Source organism: Strigops habroptila, chromosome 2 (genome assembly GCF_004027225.2).
Source record: "Strigops habroptila isolate Jane chromosome 2, bStrHab1.2.pri, whole genome shotgun sequence".
Taxonomy (NCBI): domain Eukaryota; kingdom Metazoa; phylum Chordata; class Aves; order Psittaciformes; family Psittacidae; genus Strigops; species Strigops habroptila.
The window spans coordinates 44,423,763-44,445,244 of NC_044278.2; the positions used below are offsets into that span (position 1 = coordinate 44,423,763).

At 42.9% G+C, this 21,482-nt stretch overlaps 1 protein-coding gene and 1 pseudogene across 3 annotated transcripts; both read right to left on the minus strand.

Moving 5' to 3' along the window:
* Window positions 1–72: 72 nt before the first annotated feature.
* On the minus strand, window positions 73–12,094 carry LOC115603670 (pyruvate dehydrogenase E1 component subunit alpha, mitochondrial). 3 transcript variants are annotated; one of them, XM_030475763.2, is made up of 12 exons: window positions 11,891–12,078; window positions 10,439–10,453; window positions 9,103–9,171; window positions 7,643–7,816; window positions 6,814–6,940; window positions 4,937–5,028; window positions 4,469–4,561; window positions 2,929–3,084; window positions 2,670–2,741; window positions 1,731–1,798; window positions 846–954; window positions 73–298 (listed from the first exon to the last, which is right to left on the minus strand). In XM_030475763.2, exons 1-12 carry the CDS (start codon window positions 11,963–11,965, stop codon window positions 134–136), a joined length of 1,215 nt encoding a protein of 404 aa, XP_030331623.1. In that variant the 5' UTR covers window positions 11,966–12,078; the 3' UTR covers window positions 73–133. The 3 variants fall into 3 exon arrangements, with proteins under 3 accessions (XP_030331623.1, XP_030331624.1, XP_030331625.1); XM_030475764.1 differs by lacking the exon at window positions 10,439–10,453 and having other exon boundaries at window positions 11,891–12,094; XM_030475765.2 differs by lacking the exon at window positions 846–954 and having other exon boundaries at window positions 260–298.
* On the minus strand, window positions 12,020–20,847 carry LOC116915258 (annotated as a pseudogene).
* Window positions 20,848–21,482: the final 635 nt, after the last annotated feature.

Sequence of the window (21,482 nt, forward strand, 5' to 3'; positions counted from 1 at the left end):
CCATGGCAGGGGGGTTGGAACTAGATAAGCTTAAGATCCATTCCAACCCTAACTATTCCATGATTCTATGATTTAAGTTCCTGTAAATACATTAACTTATTCTTACAAATAACTTATCACAATAGAAAGGCCTTTAGCTGGCAGACTTGTACCTTGTCCACTGGTTTGCACCCCGCACTTCAAAGGGTGGCTCATTGAAGTAGATGTGGTTACACAGTTCTTCTAGTGGTGGCTCCGGGTCAGTGGTAGCAAACTGAGCTGCTTCTTCGATCTCCTTCCTTACTGCCACATCAATATCCTAAACCAAAAATGGCTGCTGATTAGAAGGCAGTTCAGAAAAAGCATCTTAATTCTGAATTTAAATGCAATGATTAAGCGTTGTTCAGAACTAGTGTTAATGTAGTTTACAAACATACACGAAAAACCCGTGAGAACCACCTCCCTACTAAACTGCAGCATTTTGTCCCTTTCGGACAGTACCTATGCCTTGCTGCCAGAGGAACATGACCCCACTGAGCCTCTACAGTTTCTGTTCTGATTCTGCAAACCACCAAGAGGGTCTGTGTCAATTTGGGGGTTTTTATTAAACACAGTTGAAGAAAGTATTATAACATTTACTCAGAAGACTCCTGGCTCCTTCATGAGGTTTTTTCACTATTGATGATTTCTCTTTCAGACATTTAGTCGAGAATGCCTGGATAATTTTGACTTCTATATCTGAAATATGACAAGAGCTGTACTTGAAAGATGATCACACATACACACAGCCTTCCTCATGTGCTTTTCACAGCTCATTAGCATGCAAATCCTCCAGAGCTTGCTTATATGGCAACTAAAAGCCATACCTTTAATTCTTCAATGCTAGCCAGGTTATTGTTGACCATTCTGTCCTTCAGCAAAGTAATGGGATCACTTTTGCTTCTCACTTCTTGAATTTCTTCCCGAGTGCGATAGCTAGGAGCAAGACAAGCAGAGACATGAACTGCTTCAGAAGTGTCCTTGACCAGAGGCAAGGTTCTGGACGTAGCTCGCTCTTAGAAAGGTGTGACGAAAGAATTGTCAGGAATGCAATGAAAATACAGTGAAGCTCATCACTCAGAGGGTGGCACAGCTACATCTAGAACACTCCTTAGATCTGTAAGTGGCAACCGAGCTGAAGTAGCTCCAGACATGAATGTAATGTAGGCAGGGGGAAAGGAGCAATCCCAGCCTGACGCAGCTCCCACGACGGGCTGCAGTTCCTCCTTCCCATCACCTGTTGGTGGGGGGGTGTAGATGACTTGCTGCATGCTTCCAATTCACTACAAGTTTCCAAAGCACTGGGCTACACCTCTGCTTCATTCAGATTTGTCAGTTGGTACAATACCCGGGTCTTCTGGACACCTGCCTATTTGTACTTTTAGGAAGTATTCTACTTTACTTGACTGGACAATCCAAACTGTTCCTGCAATTTTAGCATACAGGGTTTTAAATACTCTAAAAACCTCGGAAAAGCATGCTGCTTTTCAGTCAAAGCTTAATTAGAACGCATTATAACAACATCACACCAAAAGCAGAATTCCTTTGTAGAAAGCACAAAAGTTTGACTTTGTGATCATGCTCGTCTGTAACAGTTTCATCATAACCTTTATATGCACTTCAGAACACATTTAAAGATGGAATCAGTTTCAGGATTTTGACCATCACTACTTAGTTGTTCCAGTGAATGCCAAGGAAGAACATCCCAGTACCTTATTCCAGGGTCACTCATACTATGGCCATGGTAACGGTAGGTCTGTAACTCCATCACAATAGGACCCTTCAAAAGAAAAAAACCAAAACAGCACAGAGCATGTTACCACCTTAAGTAACCGATATGTGGCTATAGCAGCAAGTATTTGCTATAGGTGAAATGCACCAGTGATGACTGACTGTAACTCAGTGTTTTTCTCCATTTAATTTTCACAACACTACCACAACTAGTAAAATAAAACTTCACTCTTTCTTTCCAAATGAAAGCATACGTTAATATTGTAAGCTTTTATTCTCACATTCTTACTGAACAGCATTAAATAACTTCTTCCCTCCCAGTGTCCCTCCACCATTAGTCAGACTATTTCAAAATGCCCATTGTTTCACTGCAAGGTTGGAACTCACACAGCCTTATTCTTCTGCACAAACCCTTTTCTTTCTCTGTTGTACATTCCCAGTGCAAACGTTATTTCACCAAATGTTAAAAAACTGCAAAGCCAGGGTATCGTACTTGGGTGAGACACTAATGCTGATTCACATGCTAATGCTGATTTACATTTGTGTAAATATGGAATGATCAGTATGTTCCTTCATGCTTCCCCTAATTCATCTCTTCAAAGACAACAACTGCCTGACAGTCAGAACACCTTTCACAACAGAATTTAACTGGAGTAGAATGGGCAAAAAGATGACAGAGCATTGGGATAGAGATATCTCTTTTCAATGTCTGATACCAGTTGCATGCTAATAAATTCTAACAAAATTAAAATCCCACTCAATTGCTTTCAGGTATAATCCTATGGAGAAAAAAGGGAAATAAAGGTCAAAAAGTTTGAACAGTGACTGGAGACAATGGGCTAGGTGAGGAACTTTTTAATGCAGTAATCATCTGGCTAAGAATTTCACCTATGGAAAAGGAATGACAATTACAGACTTACTTTGCCAGATCTGCAGTACTCAGCTGCAAACTTTCCCGCTTCTCGAACACAGAGAACATCCATGCCATCCACCTGAGAAACAGAAACTACAAGTTGAGGCAAAAAAATGCCAAACCCCAAACTTCCAATTTCAGCACTTCCACAAGCGTGAATTCAGTTGCAAATTTATGTATAAATACATACATGTGTGCATGCACATGCTCCTCCCCCCACCCTCCTCAAAAAACCAACAAAAACAAACAACTGCATCTGTACTCACCCTGAGACCTGGAATAAAGTCCCCTCTTCTGTAATACTCAGTACTGGCTGCAGCTCTTTCAACCGAAGTTCCCATCCCATATCGATTATTCTCACAGATAAAAATACAAGGCAACTTCCACAAGGCAGCCATGTTGTATGTTTCAAATATCTGGCCCTGAAAGAAGAAGAACAAGTTGCATCCAGACAGGGAGCTCAGCCTTCAGGCATTAGGCTCTACTGAAAATCTTTCCGCTGCAGAGGTCTAGCTAGGAGAAATTTCAATACTAAAACTGATCTGAAAACAGCCACTTGCTGCAGCTCAGCAGGAATGAAAGGGAAGCTACACGAAGTAACGTAACTTTCATTTCAAATAGTAGTTCACAGAACTTAATTTTTAAACCTCTGTCAGTATCTATCTGTGTTAGGGTAACACAAAACCTTCAACTTTTTAACTGAAGTATTTCTGCAGCAGTCAAAAATCTGTCACAACTGATTAATCTGGCAGGATGCTGCTACAGCAAAGTAAAAGAAAACTTCAACCACTGTATCAGCCTTGCTACTCTAAGGCAGAGACAGAGAAAACCAAGAATTGGGATCTCACATCTGTTCTGAAAGTGGGCAATTGCATCAACAGTACACTCTAAAACCACCGGTTCCTTATCTGGTTCAGTGTCTCTGCTGATACCACCACAAGAATGGCCAGAATGTCACTAGCAAGCAACTCTGTGAGATGCTCTCTTCTCTCCTGTGTCTTCAAAAATCTGCTACATGTTTCTCCATATTCAGCAGCCCTGTCATCTTCACTGCTGCTTTTCAGAGATCTCCTTACAACACAGACACTTCAGGGTGACACGCTTCAGTGAGCCATGTGCAGCTAGAAAGAGGAGAGCAAGAGTAACTGGAAAACCCTCCTCCCATGACTCACGCAGCATTCACATAATTAACCGTTTGCCCCACTCACTCCCTGAGTATCAGGAGCGCTCCAGAAGGGAAGGAGCTGAGCAGCTTTCTTTCCACTCCAGCAACAAGGGCAGAGTTCAAAATGCGGATGGGGAAGGACAGATGCTTACACAGGTCCAAAACATGATAAAAAAATCCAGGCACATGCTACATTCCTGACATACAAAGAGCATACCGTTCATACAGTTCTCAAAGGCCTAAGACAACACAAGTAAGAGGTGCTAGTATCCAAACTTGCAAGGTGCCCGGTCACCTGCATGAAGTTTGTCTCAGTGAACAGCACTTCACAACAGAAGCTATAAGAAAAACTGCAGCGAGCTGTAGAACTGAGGGCGTGCATAACCCTCTCTCTCGAGGATTGCTTTCCCTGTATTAGTGGTCTCTTTTTAGTAAAGCATCCTCACAGCAAAAAGCCCAACAAACAATCAGAGCAGAAGCTCCAAGTCAGGTACTGCCTGGGCTGCAGCACCACCCAGGCAGGGCGAGAGGTGCTCCCCACTACTCGGTGGAAAGGCAGAGCTCACAGTTCACAGAACAAAACCAGATCACCCACAGCCACTCTCCTCCTCACAGTGCCACACCAGACAAAGCTGGTTTACCTGATTGGCTGCACCATCCCCATATAACGTCAGGCAGATTTCATTTTTACCGAAGTATTTACAGGCCAGCGCAACCCCAGCTCCAAGAGGAACCTATCACAGAGTACAGGAAAAAACCAGCATTTTACAGCAATGCTTAACGGAGTTGGAGATAAGCAGCTTGTGAATTGTAAAGAGATGTTTACACTATCATAGCCACTCAGCAAACACATAGTTACCAATCGACTTCCATTTGTGCCAATCTCTATTACAGCTAAAAGTCACACATCAGTTATATCTCAATGATGTGATACATCTTTGCTGCAGGTTACTAAACAGTGAGCAAACCAGAATAAAGACATCACAGATTTAATAGCCTCAGAGCAATGGTGTCTCCATACAAGCTCACACCACAAATAATACTGAAACACTGGCAGAGGACAGGAGCCACATTCAACTTGTGCTTTGAAGCAGAAGTCATGTATATACCTGAGCACCAACAATTCCATTTCCACCATAGAAGTTTTTGGTATACATATGCATTGATCCTCCTTTCCCCTTTGCACATCCTCCTTTTCGACCTGAAACATTAATAACAAGCAATGTATTTCTTCCAGAGGAAAAATACTACGTAAATGGGAACACCTAATTCAATTCATACAGGTACTAACAGTACCTTTGTTGTCATTACATCTATGTGGAGTTAACACACAACAACCTTTCCCCAAAGCGTTTACAGTTAAATATATCACAAAACAAGTAAGAGAAGGGGGTGAAAGAACAATAACGGAAACCTAATTCAGGAAATACAGAATGAGATTAAGAAGAAATATGAAAACCAACCAAGGAGTTTCAGTGCCCTACCTATATATAAGAATTTCCTGATAAATGGGGGGGGGAGTTGGGGTGTGGTGGAGAGGTGGTGTTTAGTAGCCAACATGGTCCCTATTTCTCATAAATGTAATCTCTAAAAAGAAGTATTTCCAGTCCTTACTGCTTTTCACTTCTGCAACAAAGGTATGAACACTATTCCAAACTACTTGCAATAATCTCCACTTGTCCTCTCTGTGACAGAACCAGAAGTAAACAATTACAGATAGGACATTTGAAAAAAGAAGAAAACCCCAAAACAAAAACCAAACTACCACCACCCCAAAACCTACCCAACCAACAGCTCCCCATCCCACTCCACGACAAACATCAAAAAGTCACCCAGGCCAGCATTATTCAAGCTGCAGTTTGAAGAAAAGCAGTGCTCCAGGAAGCATTACAGCAAACTATTTATATGAGCTGATCTAAGAACACAGAATTTCTCATCAGCCTACTCCATCACTTATTCTAATCTGCTTTGCTGCTAGCTGCAGAGGCTTCTATTTTACTGCTAATAAGCACAGCTTGCGTGGTTGGGTTTTTTGCCTTAGCCTTGGTGTTTATTTTAGAAGTTGACTCCTGGATTTCTCTCCAGAATTTGTTCTTCTCTTTCTTACTTAATAGCAGATCGTTTTTATTATCCATCTTTCTCATACCTTTCGTAAGTTTATGAATAGGTTTCATGTGAGCTTTTATGGAACCTGCCGGCTAGGGCCAAAGGAAAAAAAAAAGTCTAATTTTAATCTGTTACTAATACACATTCCTAACACATGCATTCTTAGCAGACAAAAGCACACCTCTACCTCCAAAACATGCTTTCCTAAATTAACGTTTCCAGCGTGCAAATTCTGAGATCAAATCTTTATTATACCAATGACTCATAAAGGCCCTCAAACTCCTTGTTCCTTTTCCACTTCTGGCATCCGTTCACAGGTCTCACAAGAGTTCAGCAGGCTGATCCCCTCTTCCCTGCTCCACCTACAACCCTGTTGTGAATAGACCATCTATCCTTTCTGCAAAACCTGACATCTGTGCAGATTACCATTTAATATTCTTGTAACAGTCAAGTTTTCCCAACCCATTCAGTTTGTCATGACAGGCAGTGTTTACCAGTCTTTCCAAAACTTCAGCAGCCTAATTCTGACAATCCTAGTCTCTCTCCAAGGGAGAGTAATGCCCCGTCCTGTTGAGAACTACCATCAGCAAGTGCCATTTAACCAAGCTGCTGCAGCACAATAACAACAGCATATGGTATCAAGAGAAGTTTTCTGAGCTTGTGCTTTTGAAGTGCAAGCACTTAAATATTCCTCATGACTTACGTTTTATAGTAAAAAGTGGTTGCATCATAACATCGTAAAATTGATTTATTCTGCTATGTCACTAAACTGCTTCTGACACCTCAGCAGACATTGTGCATCAACATCATTTTGCACTGTAATAAAAAACTCTGCCCCAAGTACAGCAGCATGGGAATCCTCATTTTACTCAACACAAACCTGTGAGTTCAGCGAGAATTTCTCGAACAGGCACTCCTCGTGTATAGGTAAAGCCATGAGCTCTGTAAGCTGTTATCACATGGTCTGTAGGCTTTATGGCAGCTTCAAGCCCTACGCAGCAAGCCTCCTGTTACAAAGAAAAAGTCAATTTAGCAATGAAGAAAAGCACACAACTTCCACAGCCAGCAGCATGGCAAGGGCTAGCTATGACCCCCCATACAACAAAACAGGAAGAGTACTGATGTAGGAGACCTCCTTCAACGCCAAGGGTTGGCAGGCCTGGAGCTGTAACAGCCTTGAGCTCTGAATTCCAACCTGATGGTGACTCACAAAAGCGAACAGGAGGGGAACTAGAATCTGCAAAAGGCTGCAGACTTCTTCTACACCCATCTCCCAAATGAAGCATCTAAACAGCTGCAATTCAAAAACGTCAGGAGGGAATGCGCAGACAGCAAAGCTTCACTTAGTTCATGAAATTCCTACTCCTGGCTGTTGTTTTGCAGTGGCCACATGATCTACAGGACACTGCTTGAGGACAAGGATGTGGGCCTCCAAATGCACTGAATTTACTATGCTGCAGTTGCTCATGCCTCTCATTCAGCTGATCTTCAGATGCACCTTGCCTTCTCTCTCTTCCTATTGCTATCCTAAGATCTCAGGGATTCCCTTGTGTGCCAAGACATTGTTTTTAAAGAAACAATGAAATAAATCATGGATCCAACTACTACTTCAGACACTGTACATCTAGATTGACTCTCCACTCTAGTCAAATCCCTACGTTAAGTAAGTTAAGACAATATAAAACCTCTTGGAAAAAGAAAACTCTTACCTGGCCATCGTACAAGTGGCAGAAGCCACGAATAATCTTCTGCTTGTACAGCTGGTCAGACTTCAGCTCCATGCGTCGGATCGTCTGCATTGTCTTGTAGTACTGGAGCCCCTCCTCTCGAGTCATCACTGTGGTGGTACTGGGGCCTTCTTCCAGGCGATGAAGGTCACATTTCTGCAAAGTTGAACAAGTAGTTATTTCTTGAAAGTAATTCATCCTATTTGTGAATATCACATCGTTTTGTTTTTATGACGTGCTATTTTCAAATTCAGAGTGTAACACCTTTTAAAAAAGAAAGCCAGCAAAACCTCAATTCATAGGTCAAAATAAGCATAAGGTTTGCGCGCTACTTCCAAATGTAGGGAAATAAAAACTTTATTTCTACTAAAGGCAGATTTCCACTCACAAGTTGAAGCCCTGTAGTTCCTACTATCAGTAGATGAGCTACAGCCCTCACAAAACATGGGACAGGCATGTTTCCATGGTTGTTGCAGGCTAAATGCTTGGTAAGAGCTACAGAGGCTTAATGAAGACACAATATAGTTTCCTTTGTGAAACAGTTTGTAAGATCTGGCTCTAAGACTGGCCCTCATCTCTTCTACCACCACTTCTACCAAGCAGTAATAAACCATTGCAGCACCAGCCACCCTGCCAGTCAAACCACCCTGCCAGTCAAACCACCATGTGTACAGCACAACTTCACTGTCAAACGATGGACTGCACTGAGGGAGGGCTTACTTTAGGCACCCATACAGAATAAATAAAATTAAAAATAAAATAACCAAAAAGGAGTCAAGTTCAGTGGAACAGATAAAACAAATTACTCCATGCAGATTAAATGGACAAAAGACTGCTCTACTGGTTAAAGACAGCTTACATTTAAGCAAAAGCTACTACTGCCAATAGAAGCATTACTTTTTTTCTACAACCCAGCCATAGTGGAAGCTGACAGAATATAACACACATACCTTTTGAGCAGCACCAAGGTAAGCACTAAAAGGGTGCCACAATTTTTCCTCAAAAATCCGTATGGACCTCAATCAGCTGCACATCTGGGATACAACACCCATGATTCCATAAATAAAAGGGAGATGGAAAGAAGGGTAGGCAGCAAACACCAGCTATTTGTTTTAAAACCAGTGCAGAAACATTAATACTTTTCCATCAGAAGACAAAAGCTTCTGAGACACCTTTGTGACTCCACACTCACAGCTGCATTGAAGTATCACAGCTGCAAAGTATCACAAATCCACATTCTTAAGAAACAAGTAATGTAACTACATACAGCAAAGCAAGGCACCTCCAGCTGCATTTAGAAATCAAGTCAGACAGCAAGGGGTTTGGTCTACAAATTCAAACAGTATTTTTCTAATTGCAAAAGATAAGGGCCCAAGTCCATTGTGTTAGGATCTACAACACACACACACACAATGCCAGGATTAAGTGTTCGGCTTCTTTACCTTAATTTCAAATGTAGCTTCATTTGCAAAGTCTGCATAGTTACGCGATGCTACCATCACTCGAGAGGCCTTGAAAACAAAACCAACAAAAAACCAAAATGTGAACGATATTTAAACACATTTACCAAGCAAAAATAGGCAAATTCTGAAATAATTTCTAGCAGTACTCCCAAACTGAAATATTTTGTGAACTAAACTCACCAGCTCTAAAATACAAACAGGAAGTTTCACAAGACTGTGAAGAGCATCAAACCCACAAAAATAATTACTTTTCCCTTCACGTGCCAGATTGCTCACACGAGTAGAGACAAGCAGCGCAGATTCTGATGGCTCTCTGCGCTGACTGGAATTTTGTCTCAACAGAACAAAAAATTGTTTGGTAAAACAAACCACCACCACCCCCCCAGCTGATTTCTAGAGTATGAACTACTCTTACTCTTTCTTTTCAATAGGAACAGAAGTCGGGGGGATGCACGGCAGTGACACTGAAGGGGAATCTTGTTTCAATGGGTAACAGCATGGCCACCACTTAAAAATTATATAGAAACATAAAGGTGACATACCTGAGGATACATGAAATACAGAACAACATAAAGGCTGACATGGCAGTGGGGAGGTACAAAGGACATTTGAAAATATATTACTGTTCTGTCCTAAAGAATGAACACAGGTTATTGACTAATGAACATCCAGTATTTCTAAATTACTTCAGTACGTTTCCCTGCAGCACTGGACAGGATGTTCATCTCTCCGTGCCGTGGCCACAGCATAAGGAATGCATTACACCTTAACAGCAAAACTGTATTGCTCATGGAGTTACACACAATTTTCAGTAGCTTTTTGTATGGTGGAATTCACACACATTTAGCTGAAGGTTGATTATTGTGAAATCTTGAGAATGTCCAGGTCACTGTTTCCAAAAAAAGGCCTGACCGATAGCTATGAGGCTTGGAAAAAAGCCAAGAGACATCTCCCAATCCCTCTTGGTTACCTACTCTGTTGCATATTTGATTTAGCAGTCACGACCACCCCATTATCAGATTAAGTATTTAGAGTTTTAAATTTATACCAAGTTTCTACACTGTTTACCACAATGTGTCAGTATTAGCAGTGAAGAAAATCTATTTTACTTCTAGACCTGGAAGTAAATCACGAGTTTGGGATTTGTAGAATCACAGAATGGCCGAGGTTGGAAGGAACCTCTATAGGCCAGCCAGAACTCCCCTGCCCCCAATATGACATAAAAGCAACACTGAGGAGCCTGTACAAAAGTTCTAAATACACGGCCAGTGCACAAATCAAACCCAAACCTTGGTAAGACTGACTTAGGCCTTACCTCACTAATGGCTCCCTAGGTTAGCAGCATTTGGAATAAAGAAGGAAAAAAAAAAAGAAAACCAGTAAGAAACTATAACAATTAGGGGAAGTGAAGTCAGCAAATTATTAGCCAACTACACCACTGTTGGCAGGAGCAGGCCAAGTACTTGCAGTAAGGGACTAATTTTAGGCACCCATATTTGAAAATTTTAATATATTTCCCTTGTAAATTAGGAAATACTTTTAGATAAAGAGTCCCAACAGACACAGGAAGATCTTGTGGTAAATCTGCTCTCATGTGTGATTCTCACAAATCCAGCCACTTACCTGCTTTCTCCACAAGAACTTAATGCTCATGTAAGTGAGCTCCTTCAAAACAGAGATACGGCAACAGACTTGCTCTCCATGGCAAAAAGTGAGCTGACTTCCAATTACCAAATAGCACCCTTTCACACTGACGGGATCTTGACAACATTTTTTTCAGCAGGGTTAATTTTTCCTTGGGGCCATAGTCATTAGAATGGAATAAGGAGAATGAAAAGGTAAAAGTATGATTTTTTCATACACAAGAGATAAACCACAGCAAATGACACACTAATGAAAAAACAAACCAGCCAACCAACCAAAATCTGATAAAAAAAATCAGGAAGATATGAAAAGGGAATGTTGTTTGAGCAAAGAAAGGTGAAGCAGCTCAAAAGGTCAGATGGATGAATTTCAAATGGAACGAGAAGAGTATGTTTATTCCCTGTTTAGGATCTGATGTGCTGACAGTCAAAACACACACAAATAAATCAAAGCCAAGAACCCAGAAAAGGCTTTCAGAAACGAATCAAAACGTTATACACATACAAAAATATAAATAGCAAAGAGATCACAGGGCACAGCGCTGACACAGGATCCCCGGGCAGGGTGGCCCGCCCTCTGCCCGCCCCTAATACCACCAGCCGCGCTTCCAGGGCCACGGCCGTCACAAACTGTAACGCCGGGAAGCAGGGACGGCCCTGTGCGGGTCCCGCCTCAGCGCCGCGGGGGAAGCCCCACGCACAGGCGGTTATCAGCGGCACTGATCAAGCCAGCTCTCGCACACAGCAACCATTTTATTTTCAGGCGGTATTTTACACAGAGTAAAAAACCAAACCAAACCAATAAACAAAAAAGGCACAAATCAAAACCTAACTTTTTTTTTTAATTCTTTTACTTCGCCGCCGGACCCAAGCAATCAGACTGCCAGCCGTTACACCCGGGCTATTTTCCAAGGGCAGACGCACGGCCCCGCCGCGGCAGCCGGGCCTGCCGGGTATACCCCGGCCCCGCCGTGCCCCGGCACGACCCGCACCGACCCCCGCTAACAGCGGAGGCAGCTCCGGCCTCCCCCACCCCGGCCTTTGCCACCCCTTATGCAGAGGGGCGTGCGCCAGCGCCCGCTGGCCTCCCGCGTTCCGGCCGGGCAGGTAATGGCCGAACTCACCGTTTTTCCGCCAGCGGCAGCAGCCGCCGGACTCTGCAGCACCCGGGAGAGCACGGCCAGCAACATCTTGCGCATGGAGCGGGGACAGGCGACAGTGCCTTGGTGCGCTCCCCCGTCCTCGAATCTCCTTCAGCCGCCCGCCCCGCCCCCGACCCAGCGCTTCCCGCAGGGACTGCTGGGACTCGCTCCCTCTGCGTGCCTGCGCCGCGGCGCGCGTGCGCGGACCTCGGCGGTGGTGGAGGCGGAGGAGGAGGGGGGCGGAGGAGGAGGGGGGCGGGGGCGAGGGTGAGGGCGACGGCCGGCCGGTCGGCCGGCCGGCGCCTCGCCCTGTACCGGGCTGGGACAGGCCAGGAGCCCGCCTCGCTCGGGAGCCCTGGGTGATGGTTTTGGCGAGTGTGCGAGCCGGTCGTTAAATGTGGAAAAGACCTAATTTGTTCAGAAGCCGGGGAGTCTAGCCACCTTACCTGGGTTCATGCTGATCTTGGGCCAGCTTGACACGAAAACTGGACATGCTCCTGCTCCCCCGGCCGTGCCATCCTCCACAGCTGTAGTTACTGCCCCGGGTCGCCATGGCTTGGGGCTGTGACACAGATGTGAACATTTTCTGCTCTGATACATACCCGTTGGTCCTTGTGAGAGCATTCCCTGAACGGGTTTTATATGCATAAAGTAACTGAAGTGTTGAAATAGTTCCTTTTAATTTCACAGGTATTCATCCCCTGAGAAATACACCAAAAAGTTAAAATTTAACTAAATTAAAATCTAAGTTAAATTTAAGCCAGCCTCCCTTGTTGTCTTGCCAACAACTTAAGGGGCTCATACTGAGATTCCCAATTGGGTTGCAGTGGAGTGGCCAGAACACGTTAACTGCTCATGCTGCTGTCCTTGCCCCACACCTGACTGTGGGCTCTCACCCCTGCTCTACTTCCCTGAGCAGTGCTGACACCAGCACCTGCACAAGTGTAGCTGAACACAGAACAGATCCAGCCGAAAGGTAGCACCTCTACTCTCCCTTCTGCCCCAAAACAAAATCAAAATAAACAGAAAATAAACTCTCTTCTCCTGTTGGCATCACAAATGCTTGTGTCTGGTGAGTCAGGGTTGCGCAGAGCTCAGCGCATTTGCAGCTCAAGTGGTAAATGTTTAAGGTGTAACTGGCACTGAAAATCTGTTCCTCAAACTATATCTGCAGCCTCCCCCCAAGAGGACAGAAAGTGGGCGTCTTATTTCCAAAACACAGCTTCATCTGGATCCCCACTGCATCATTTACCTGCTTCCTTAGCTGCCCACCTGTTCTATTACAGAGAACGCTAGAGGCCAATGTGATTTCTTCTTTATCAGTAATGCAAAGTAGGTAGTCATCTCTGTAGACAGATGTTACGAAGAATCATAGAATCATACAGAATCATAGAACAGTCTACGTTGGAAAAAACCTTAAAGATCACCTAGTTCCACCCCCCTGCCATGGGCAGGGACACCTCCCACTAGACCAGGCTGCTCAAAGCCCTGTCCAACCTGGCCTTGAACACTGCCAGGGATGGGGCAGCCACAACTTCTCTGGGCAACCTGTGCCAGTGCCTCACCACCCTCACAGTAAAGAACTTATTTCTAGTATCTAATTGAAATCTCCCCTCCTTTACATAGGCTATTTTTAGTCTGCAGCACTTCCCTGCTTGGAAAGCAAGCACAGACTTGCTGGAGATGTTGTACAGGCAAGGAGTGGCTCTGCAGCTAGAGAAAACATTATCCAGAAGGTCTGTGTGGGGCTTTCCCCAGTGCTACCAAGGTACTACGACAGCCCCAGAGGTCCCAGGCCGCTTCTGAGCGGTGTAACCATCTGTCTGGAAGTTTACAACCTTCACTTTTATCAATCAGTATTGCACAGTCCTGGAGAGATTATTGATGAATTCATGTGCGCCAATGGTGTTCACGCACACACCAGTTGTACTGGTGTGACTCAGGAAGCACAAATGCTTTCAGTGTTCTCCTGGCCTACTCAAGTTTATAGCAAGGCCAAATGGCACCTGGGATGGGATAACTCCTGATATCTGCAAGATTCTCTTCTCTTCGCAGGTCCCAGTGTTGTTTCTTCCCTCTCTGACGCTTTCAACAAGCTGTTCTGTGTTCTCTCTTCGCTATTACGCTAACTCCATCTAAGGTTTTCACCCCTCCTACTGTCTCCTTCGTACCCAGTTTTTATTCTTATTAATCCATATTTTTTTAGCATTTCTCTTTTGGAAAACTGCCCTCCGGTCAGAACTGGGGTGCTGCTTGCACTGGGGAGAATGGTGAAGCTGTCTGAATTCACTGCAATACATGGCCAAACAAGGATTCACCACTTTATTCTGTAGTTTTTGCATTCTACGGATGAGGTTCATCTGCTTTTCCTCAAGAGAGTGAAGAGCAAAGTATGTGAGACAGAAAGTTTGTGGTAAACTCACTGAAAGTGCCATTTCACTAAGCAGCACTATGAAGTAAAGGTTGAAGTAAAGGTCTCAAGAGCTCTATGAACAATTGTTAACTTTGGACATGGTCCTGATCAAAGGAAAAATCATTATTATTACAAAAGAATGCAGTGTAGCTTGTTTCAAGTTCAGTGTCATCTACCCGTTCCTGCGCCCCATGAAGGAAAAAAGCAAAGCAACTTTTATAATTATGCATTTGCAGACTGATACTTTATTACACCTCTAGTAGTCATAGGAAATAGTTACTTTTGTTGGGAAAGGATCCATTTTTTTCCTCCCTGGAAATACAGTAAAGCACTGATCTACATTACCTCTGCATCTTTTTTACTTTTCGTGGTATTTCATTAATATTCATATGTTTTCTCCACTAAAAACTCTTACAACATCCTGAAATGACTGAGTTGTCCCACAGAAAATTAACGCAGAAAGTAATTCATGCATGAGGTAAGCAATGAAAACATAATCGAATCGTAAGCAGAGAATGACAATAGAAAATAAGTTAATGGAAGACGTTTGTGTAATATTTCATAATGGAGCACCTTGCCATGCGTGACTTTAGTATTACCACATCAAGGGTGTGTTGCGTGGCAGTTGGCCAAACCCCATTGTTTTCTATTGTTCTGGGTGTGATCCTAAAATGTTATTTTTTGGATTGCAGCTGCTGTTACAGATATGTGCCATTGGATTAAAGATAGAGGAAAACATCCAGCATTCAGGACTCACCGCAGCTCACCCCAGGTGAAAGCAATCCTCACCTTACTTCAGGATTTAGAAGATTGCTGCCTGATTTTTCTTCTTCCCATGCCACCATAGATCTAACTCACAGAAGGCAGCAGTGTGGAGAACTGACCTGTGCTTGCCAGCCGCAGAACAGCCTGTGGTCACATTGCTTCAGCCTTATTTCCTCTGTGGGGGCATCCACACCATGGTGTGCTTGCTCAGGTATACTGTGTAGCACCATATGGTGGCCCCTTAAATCATAATAATTATTCTTCGTATTTATTTAGTTAAAAATGCTTGAAGTAAATGTAGCAGCCCTTCTGAATGTCATTTCAATGGCGCGGTGCAATGGGAATGTGCTGTGTGGTTGATGGAGAGGGATTCTGTGTGGTGGCATGGTGAGCTGTCCCTGTTTTGGAGGACTACGAAGGATGGTGGCACAGCCTCATCCAAGCTGGTCACAGGCAGCAGCATCCAAGGCTATGCCCTGGCTTCTTTGTAGGGGGAAGCTATCAGTTAGCTCCAAAGGAGAGCACGCAAGTGGATGAAAGTCCTCAGATGTGAATGACTGGCAACAAGGTCTTGCTATTGAACTGAAAAATTACATTATCAAAGGGAACAGATGTAGTCTTAGTTCCTTTTCTATCTTTAAAACTTGAGTCGCCAGCTTCACTCCAGATGCATTCTCCAGTTATAAATAACCTACACTCTACCTGAAACTGCTCAGCGGGAACAATCCTTTTTCTCTCATTATTCCTTCTTTTGAGTTTTCATTTGTTTCATCTCCCGTTTTTCTTCCTATCCTTCCCTATCTCATTTTATTTTCTTGCCCAAATGTTTCTTTTGTCACTATTCCACTCTTCCTTTCCTCAGGTCCACATCTCTCACAAAAAAAGTCTCTCTCCATTTTGCTCTTTTTGCTTCCCGCCCCTTCTGATTAATTCCCATTCTGTCCTCCATTTCTAGTAATTCCTGCTTCAGACAGCAACACTACTCCCAACTCACTTTAAATACTGAGACACATGCAATCAACACTGATGAGGGAATTAGAACAACTAATTACTCTGTCAAAATGCTTCAGATTTTTTCCCTTGAAGTCATTGGAGTTTGGAAGAGAAAGAGTTTTCTAGGATCTTCCAGATGTTTTGCATCTAGCAGTGACAGAAAAATGGATTAAGAAAGTGTCACTTCTGTTTGTCATTCTGATTGCTTTCCTGCATTATTATTTGGAAAACACTGAAGGAGCAAGATGCCAATGAATTTATAATGTCATTTTTCATGCTTGAGTTATTTATGGTTTTGTGCCATTGCTCTGTGCTTCCCATTATGTTGCTTACTTTTTTCAGTCCCAGGAGTAATTAATATTACAACATCCAGAGAAGCACTGCTGTAGAAAGGCTGTATTCATTTACATAGTAAGCTCCTAGGGGAAAAGAGATGTTATTTTACTCTCCTGGGTAAGCCCAACTACTGTACAGTTATTTCAACATAACCTTGATCAATTTGAAAACCGGGAAGAAAACAGCCATATTTTCTGTTGTTGCTGGATCTGGTTGGTATGAAAACCAAAATGTTGTGTCTGGGACTTAGTTCAGTCCTCTTTTATTTTGAAATCATATATATCTTTCAGGTATATAAAAATGTATAGTTTTATCCAAACTCAGGGTCTTAGACTTTGTGTCTGCAAGGCCCAAGCAAATGCTCTAAACAAGCATTTCTGTTGAAACCTCTGTGTACGTAGAAAGTTTTTAAAGAAACCAACTGTACTTTATTTTTTGCACAGACATCCTTGTTCTGCTGATTTCTATTTCACGACACCTTACAGATCACATTCCTGTTTATATATTTGTATGTAACACCCTCCTTTTTCACAGTGGCAGAGTATTTTTGAATAACGCTTGTGAGCCACTACAGTTTCAGATTCTTGTCTGCAGGATTGTTGTCAGACCCATTGCTCCCTGCCTGCCCTTTCTTTACTGGGTTCTGCTCTCTGCTTCCAGGTATAAACCGCTGATTTACATCCTGTCTTTCAGATCACTCTTCCAATTTTACAAATAACTCTGAGTTCTGATCCTCTGTTCCTCTCTGGTTTATGGCTTCCCAGAACTAAATGGAAGATTCTGCGTTTCCTTATCCCTGCCAATAAGAAAATTTAATAGTACAGGCACAAGGAGAGACTTTGTCAGAATTACGTTGCCAGCAGAATCGTAGGTAACTATTCTTTGATTATGGGCTTTTGGGACTCTTACGGGGGGGTATGTAAGAGGGCTATGTAGAAAAGTGCCGTGAGGCGGCAGTGTAGCCCCGGGATGGAAGCGTCTCTGCACTTTCTCCTGTCTCTGGTAGCGAACGGAAACTACCGAGTCGCAGCAGTGACTGAAACCGTTTCAGCAGTAGGACACTGGAGGTTGCCTAGTTACTTGAGAAAGTAATGTTAGGATAATATTAAGGGAACAAACTGAAAATAAACTGGTTACACTAGAAAGGGTGTGACTGCTTGGTCTTGCTTCCCCAGTTTTATCTGTGGTGTTTATTTCCTTTCCCTGTGCACAAGAAGGGGATGTTTTAGTACTCAGGCTGTTGCCATTACCCCCCCGTCCCCTGGCTCCCTCGAGGGAAGGAGTGCCTAGTTTAGATTTGTACTTCAATAGCTTTGATGTTTATCTGGTTTTAATGAAGCCCATAAACTTGAGCAGAGTCAAATTTATACAACCCTCCTCCTCACACTCCCCGCATAAGAGAAACACAACTGTTCTGGCTGCGAAGCTTTTGAACCTCTCTAAAATCCAAGCCAGTCCTATGGTATACAGTAAGGGTCATATATCACAAATTCCCTCCACACCTCCTGCCAAGATGTGTGTTATGACCATTTATTACCAGTCTCGTATGATCTGAAGCCATTTTGCACTAAGTCACATTGTCTCAGACAATCCTTAGAGGATTCTGATTAATCTCTTGCTTAGTCTAGTTTTGTGATGATATGATGCCACTTGCTTTAGCATGTGTGCATCTGGATCCATGTGCAGAAAACCTGCAAATAATTACAGGAGAGAACATTATGCTTATAAAAGCAGATCAAACAAATTACAGAATTAAGGATGTTCTTTAATTTGGCTTCCTGAGCTTTGATACTAAAATACACTCCTCCCCCTTTGTGGGAGACTCAAGAATAAAACTCATCTCTCTAATGTTACACTTTCAGAAATTCTTTTCTTCTGCCATGATTAAGGGCATTCAAAATTATCTTCGGTTATGCAACTAAGACTGCTCTAAATGTATACAAATAGAATGAGGACTGGGGAGTGAAGTAAGTAAGAAAACAGATTTCTATTTTAGAGGGGTCGAGAGTAGACCCTCCAGTCTGACAACTTTCCGTTCAAGCTTTTTTTTTCTTGAGGATGGTAGAAAAGCATTTAAATGCAAGAATTTGTTAAGGGAACTTAGCTAACTTTCACCAAACTGCTGAATCTCTTCTGGTAATCTGCATTTGACTTCCTGCATGAGTAGAATGAACCCTGTACTATTACTGTGTTCCTTAATTTGAAAATTAAGTACAGCGTTGTTAGAGCTGAATTCAGTGTCACCTTGTCCTGAGTATTACAAGGCAATGGCTACACAGTTTTTTCTCAATGTTATTATAATATTAAATGGGATCTTCCACACAGTTTTGGCCTAAAAACTCAGAATATTTTGACCGTATTATTTGTTTACATTTGGATATTAGATTGCATTACTATCAGTCAGGCAAGACCTGACCAAGTGGCCAAAGGCAGCGCTAGCCGAAGGCTTCCTAGCAGTTTTGGGGAGGCTGAGTTGGCTGAGCAAAATCTGGAGCTGTGTCCTAGGTCAGGGGCAGAAAGGAGTGGAGACAGCTATAGACCTGTAAGGAGAGCTGTGTGGAGCTGGGTTTGTAGCTCCAGAGGCCTGGGTGGAGGTGGGAAGCTCAGACACTGTGACCTGCCTGAGCAGCACTGCTGCCCCACGGACTTGCCTGCCAGCACCAGTAACCAGCATGGCTTTCCAGGACCCTGGCACAAGCAAGATAAGCAGTAAGGCCATGATTATTTTATTGCCTCTGGCAGTCAGCTGTCCTAGGCAAATCCTGGCTTTGCCCATGGTTCTAGTTGAACTTGCACAAAGATGGCTTTTTGTTTCAGCAGTGCATCTCTTTGATGTGTTTTCCTTGCTTAAAAACCCTAGGAGTCTTTGCTTGAAGGGCCAGGGTGTGCTGCAAACGTAGGCTCACCTGCAAAAATAGTTGCTCAAGAGTAATTCACTGTAAAGCCACAGAAGAGGGAGAAAAAGGGGAATGTCTCTTCAGAAAGCAGCTGGTGGAGGCTAGGAAGAGTTGCCTGTCTATCTACCATCTGGATGAGAGTAACATTTACCATACTGATTTTCAGGCTATGGGTCTTCTCCAGGCTCAATCAAAATCAGTGAGAAGCTTCCTATTGATTTCTCTGTATTTTCAGTCAAACCCATTGTGTATTGGCTTTCCAATATATCAATATGTGTATATTTGCAGTCAAACATACAAGCCTATAACACTGACATAAACCAGGCAAAACATCATGAGATTTTAAGATCGTTCAGAGTTTGGTAGCACACTATTATTTTCACCTGTACTTAAACAATCAGTAAATATGAAGAAGAGATCATAGAATCATAGGACCGTAGAATCATAGAATCAGAGAATCGACTAGGTTGGAAAAGACCTTTAAGATCATAAAGTCCAATCATTACCCCAGGACTGCCAAGACTGCCACTAAAGCATATCACTGAGGGCCTCACTACATCCTTTCTGAACACTTCCAAGGACGGTGGTTCCACCACTTCCCTGGGCAGCCTGTTCCAATGTCTGACCACCCTCTCTGTGAAGACTTTTTTCGTAATATCCAATCTAAACCTCCCCTGGCACAGCTTGAGGCTGTTACCTCTTGTCCTATCGTTTGTTACTTAGGAGAAGAGACTGACCCCCACCTCACTACAGCCTCCTTTCAGGCAGTTGTAGACAGCGATAAGGTCCCCCCTGAGCCTTCTCTTCCCCAAACTAAACAACCCCAGTTCCCTCAGCTGCTCCTCATAAGACTTGTGCTCCAGACCCTTCACCAGCTTTGTTGCCCTTGTCTGGACTTGCTCCAGCAACTCAGTATCTCTCTTGTAGTGAGGGGCCCAGAACTGAACACAGGATTCAAGGTGCGGCCTCACCAGTGCCGAGTACAGGGGGATGATCACTGCCCTGACCCTGCTAACTCAGTGTTAATTTTATAGTGTCTGCCAAATAAGGCAGGATTTATTTATTTTTGTCTGACTAACTTCAACTGTCTAAATAATGAAATTTTTACAGTAATTATGCCTTGGATCTTTTTACTATATGGTACCACATCCCTTTCCTCTACTTTTTCTTCAAGCATCTGTCTCCTATTTCATACAATAGTGTTCTGGATCCTTTGCCAGCTAGACTCCAGTATGCTTTTGCCGATGCCATATAATGCAGCAGATGGCAAACTTTCTTTCCCATCAGAAACCTCAATAGTCACTCATTTGTTTGAAATTATGTTTGTTGGAACATTTCCTGGGATTTTGCAGGTGGTTATTTATTTCTCAAACAAAGCTAGCACTTCAAGTGAGTCAACTATTTTGATTTACATATTAGCCAAATAAAACAAATGTGTAAAATTCTGCTAGCTCATTTACCTGAAGCAAGTACATTCTGGTGAGGAAGGGAACCGTGTGAGTTGGATGGAGTTTGTACGGGCAAGGAAAATTCATGCGTTATATTTTTCTATAGCAGCATGACAGTACTTTTCAGCAGGGCTTATAGCAATTTGTTGTAGTCTCCTGTGAAATGGGTTCATTTTTTCCCATTAATTTTTCATCAATTTTTCAGTGAGAGTAGACAAGCAGACTGAGCATCTGGTTTCCACAAAGATTAGATTTGCAGGGTGGCTGGAGAGATATATCTTGATTGGGTTTTACATGCACTTTATGTTTGGGTGGTTTTGGTTTTGGTTTTTAGTTTTGGTTTTTTTTTTTTCCTCCTTCAGAATTCAACTCCTAAAACATTTTAAGCCATTCTAATTGCAACATATAGTCTGCTCTTCAGATATTCAGCTCAATCAATGCTTTAAAAAATCTGAAGATTTATGTTGAAAAGAAAGAGTTGGGTAAGCCTTTTCAGAACACATTATGACCACATATCAATTTCCAACACTAACATTCATCCTGAGGCAGTTCTAATAGGGAAAACTATTCTAATAAGGAAAGCCGTAATCACGGCTATTTATGAGGAATCGGCAGCAATTAAACCAAGGGATACACAACATTAGAATATTATTTTTACCTTTTCTTCACTCAGTCTGTTGAAATGGAGGAAGGCAAGACTACTGGACAAATTTAGTATATGG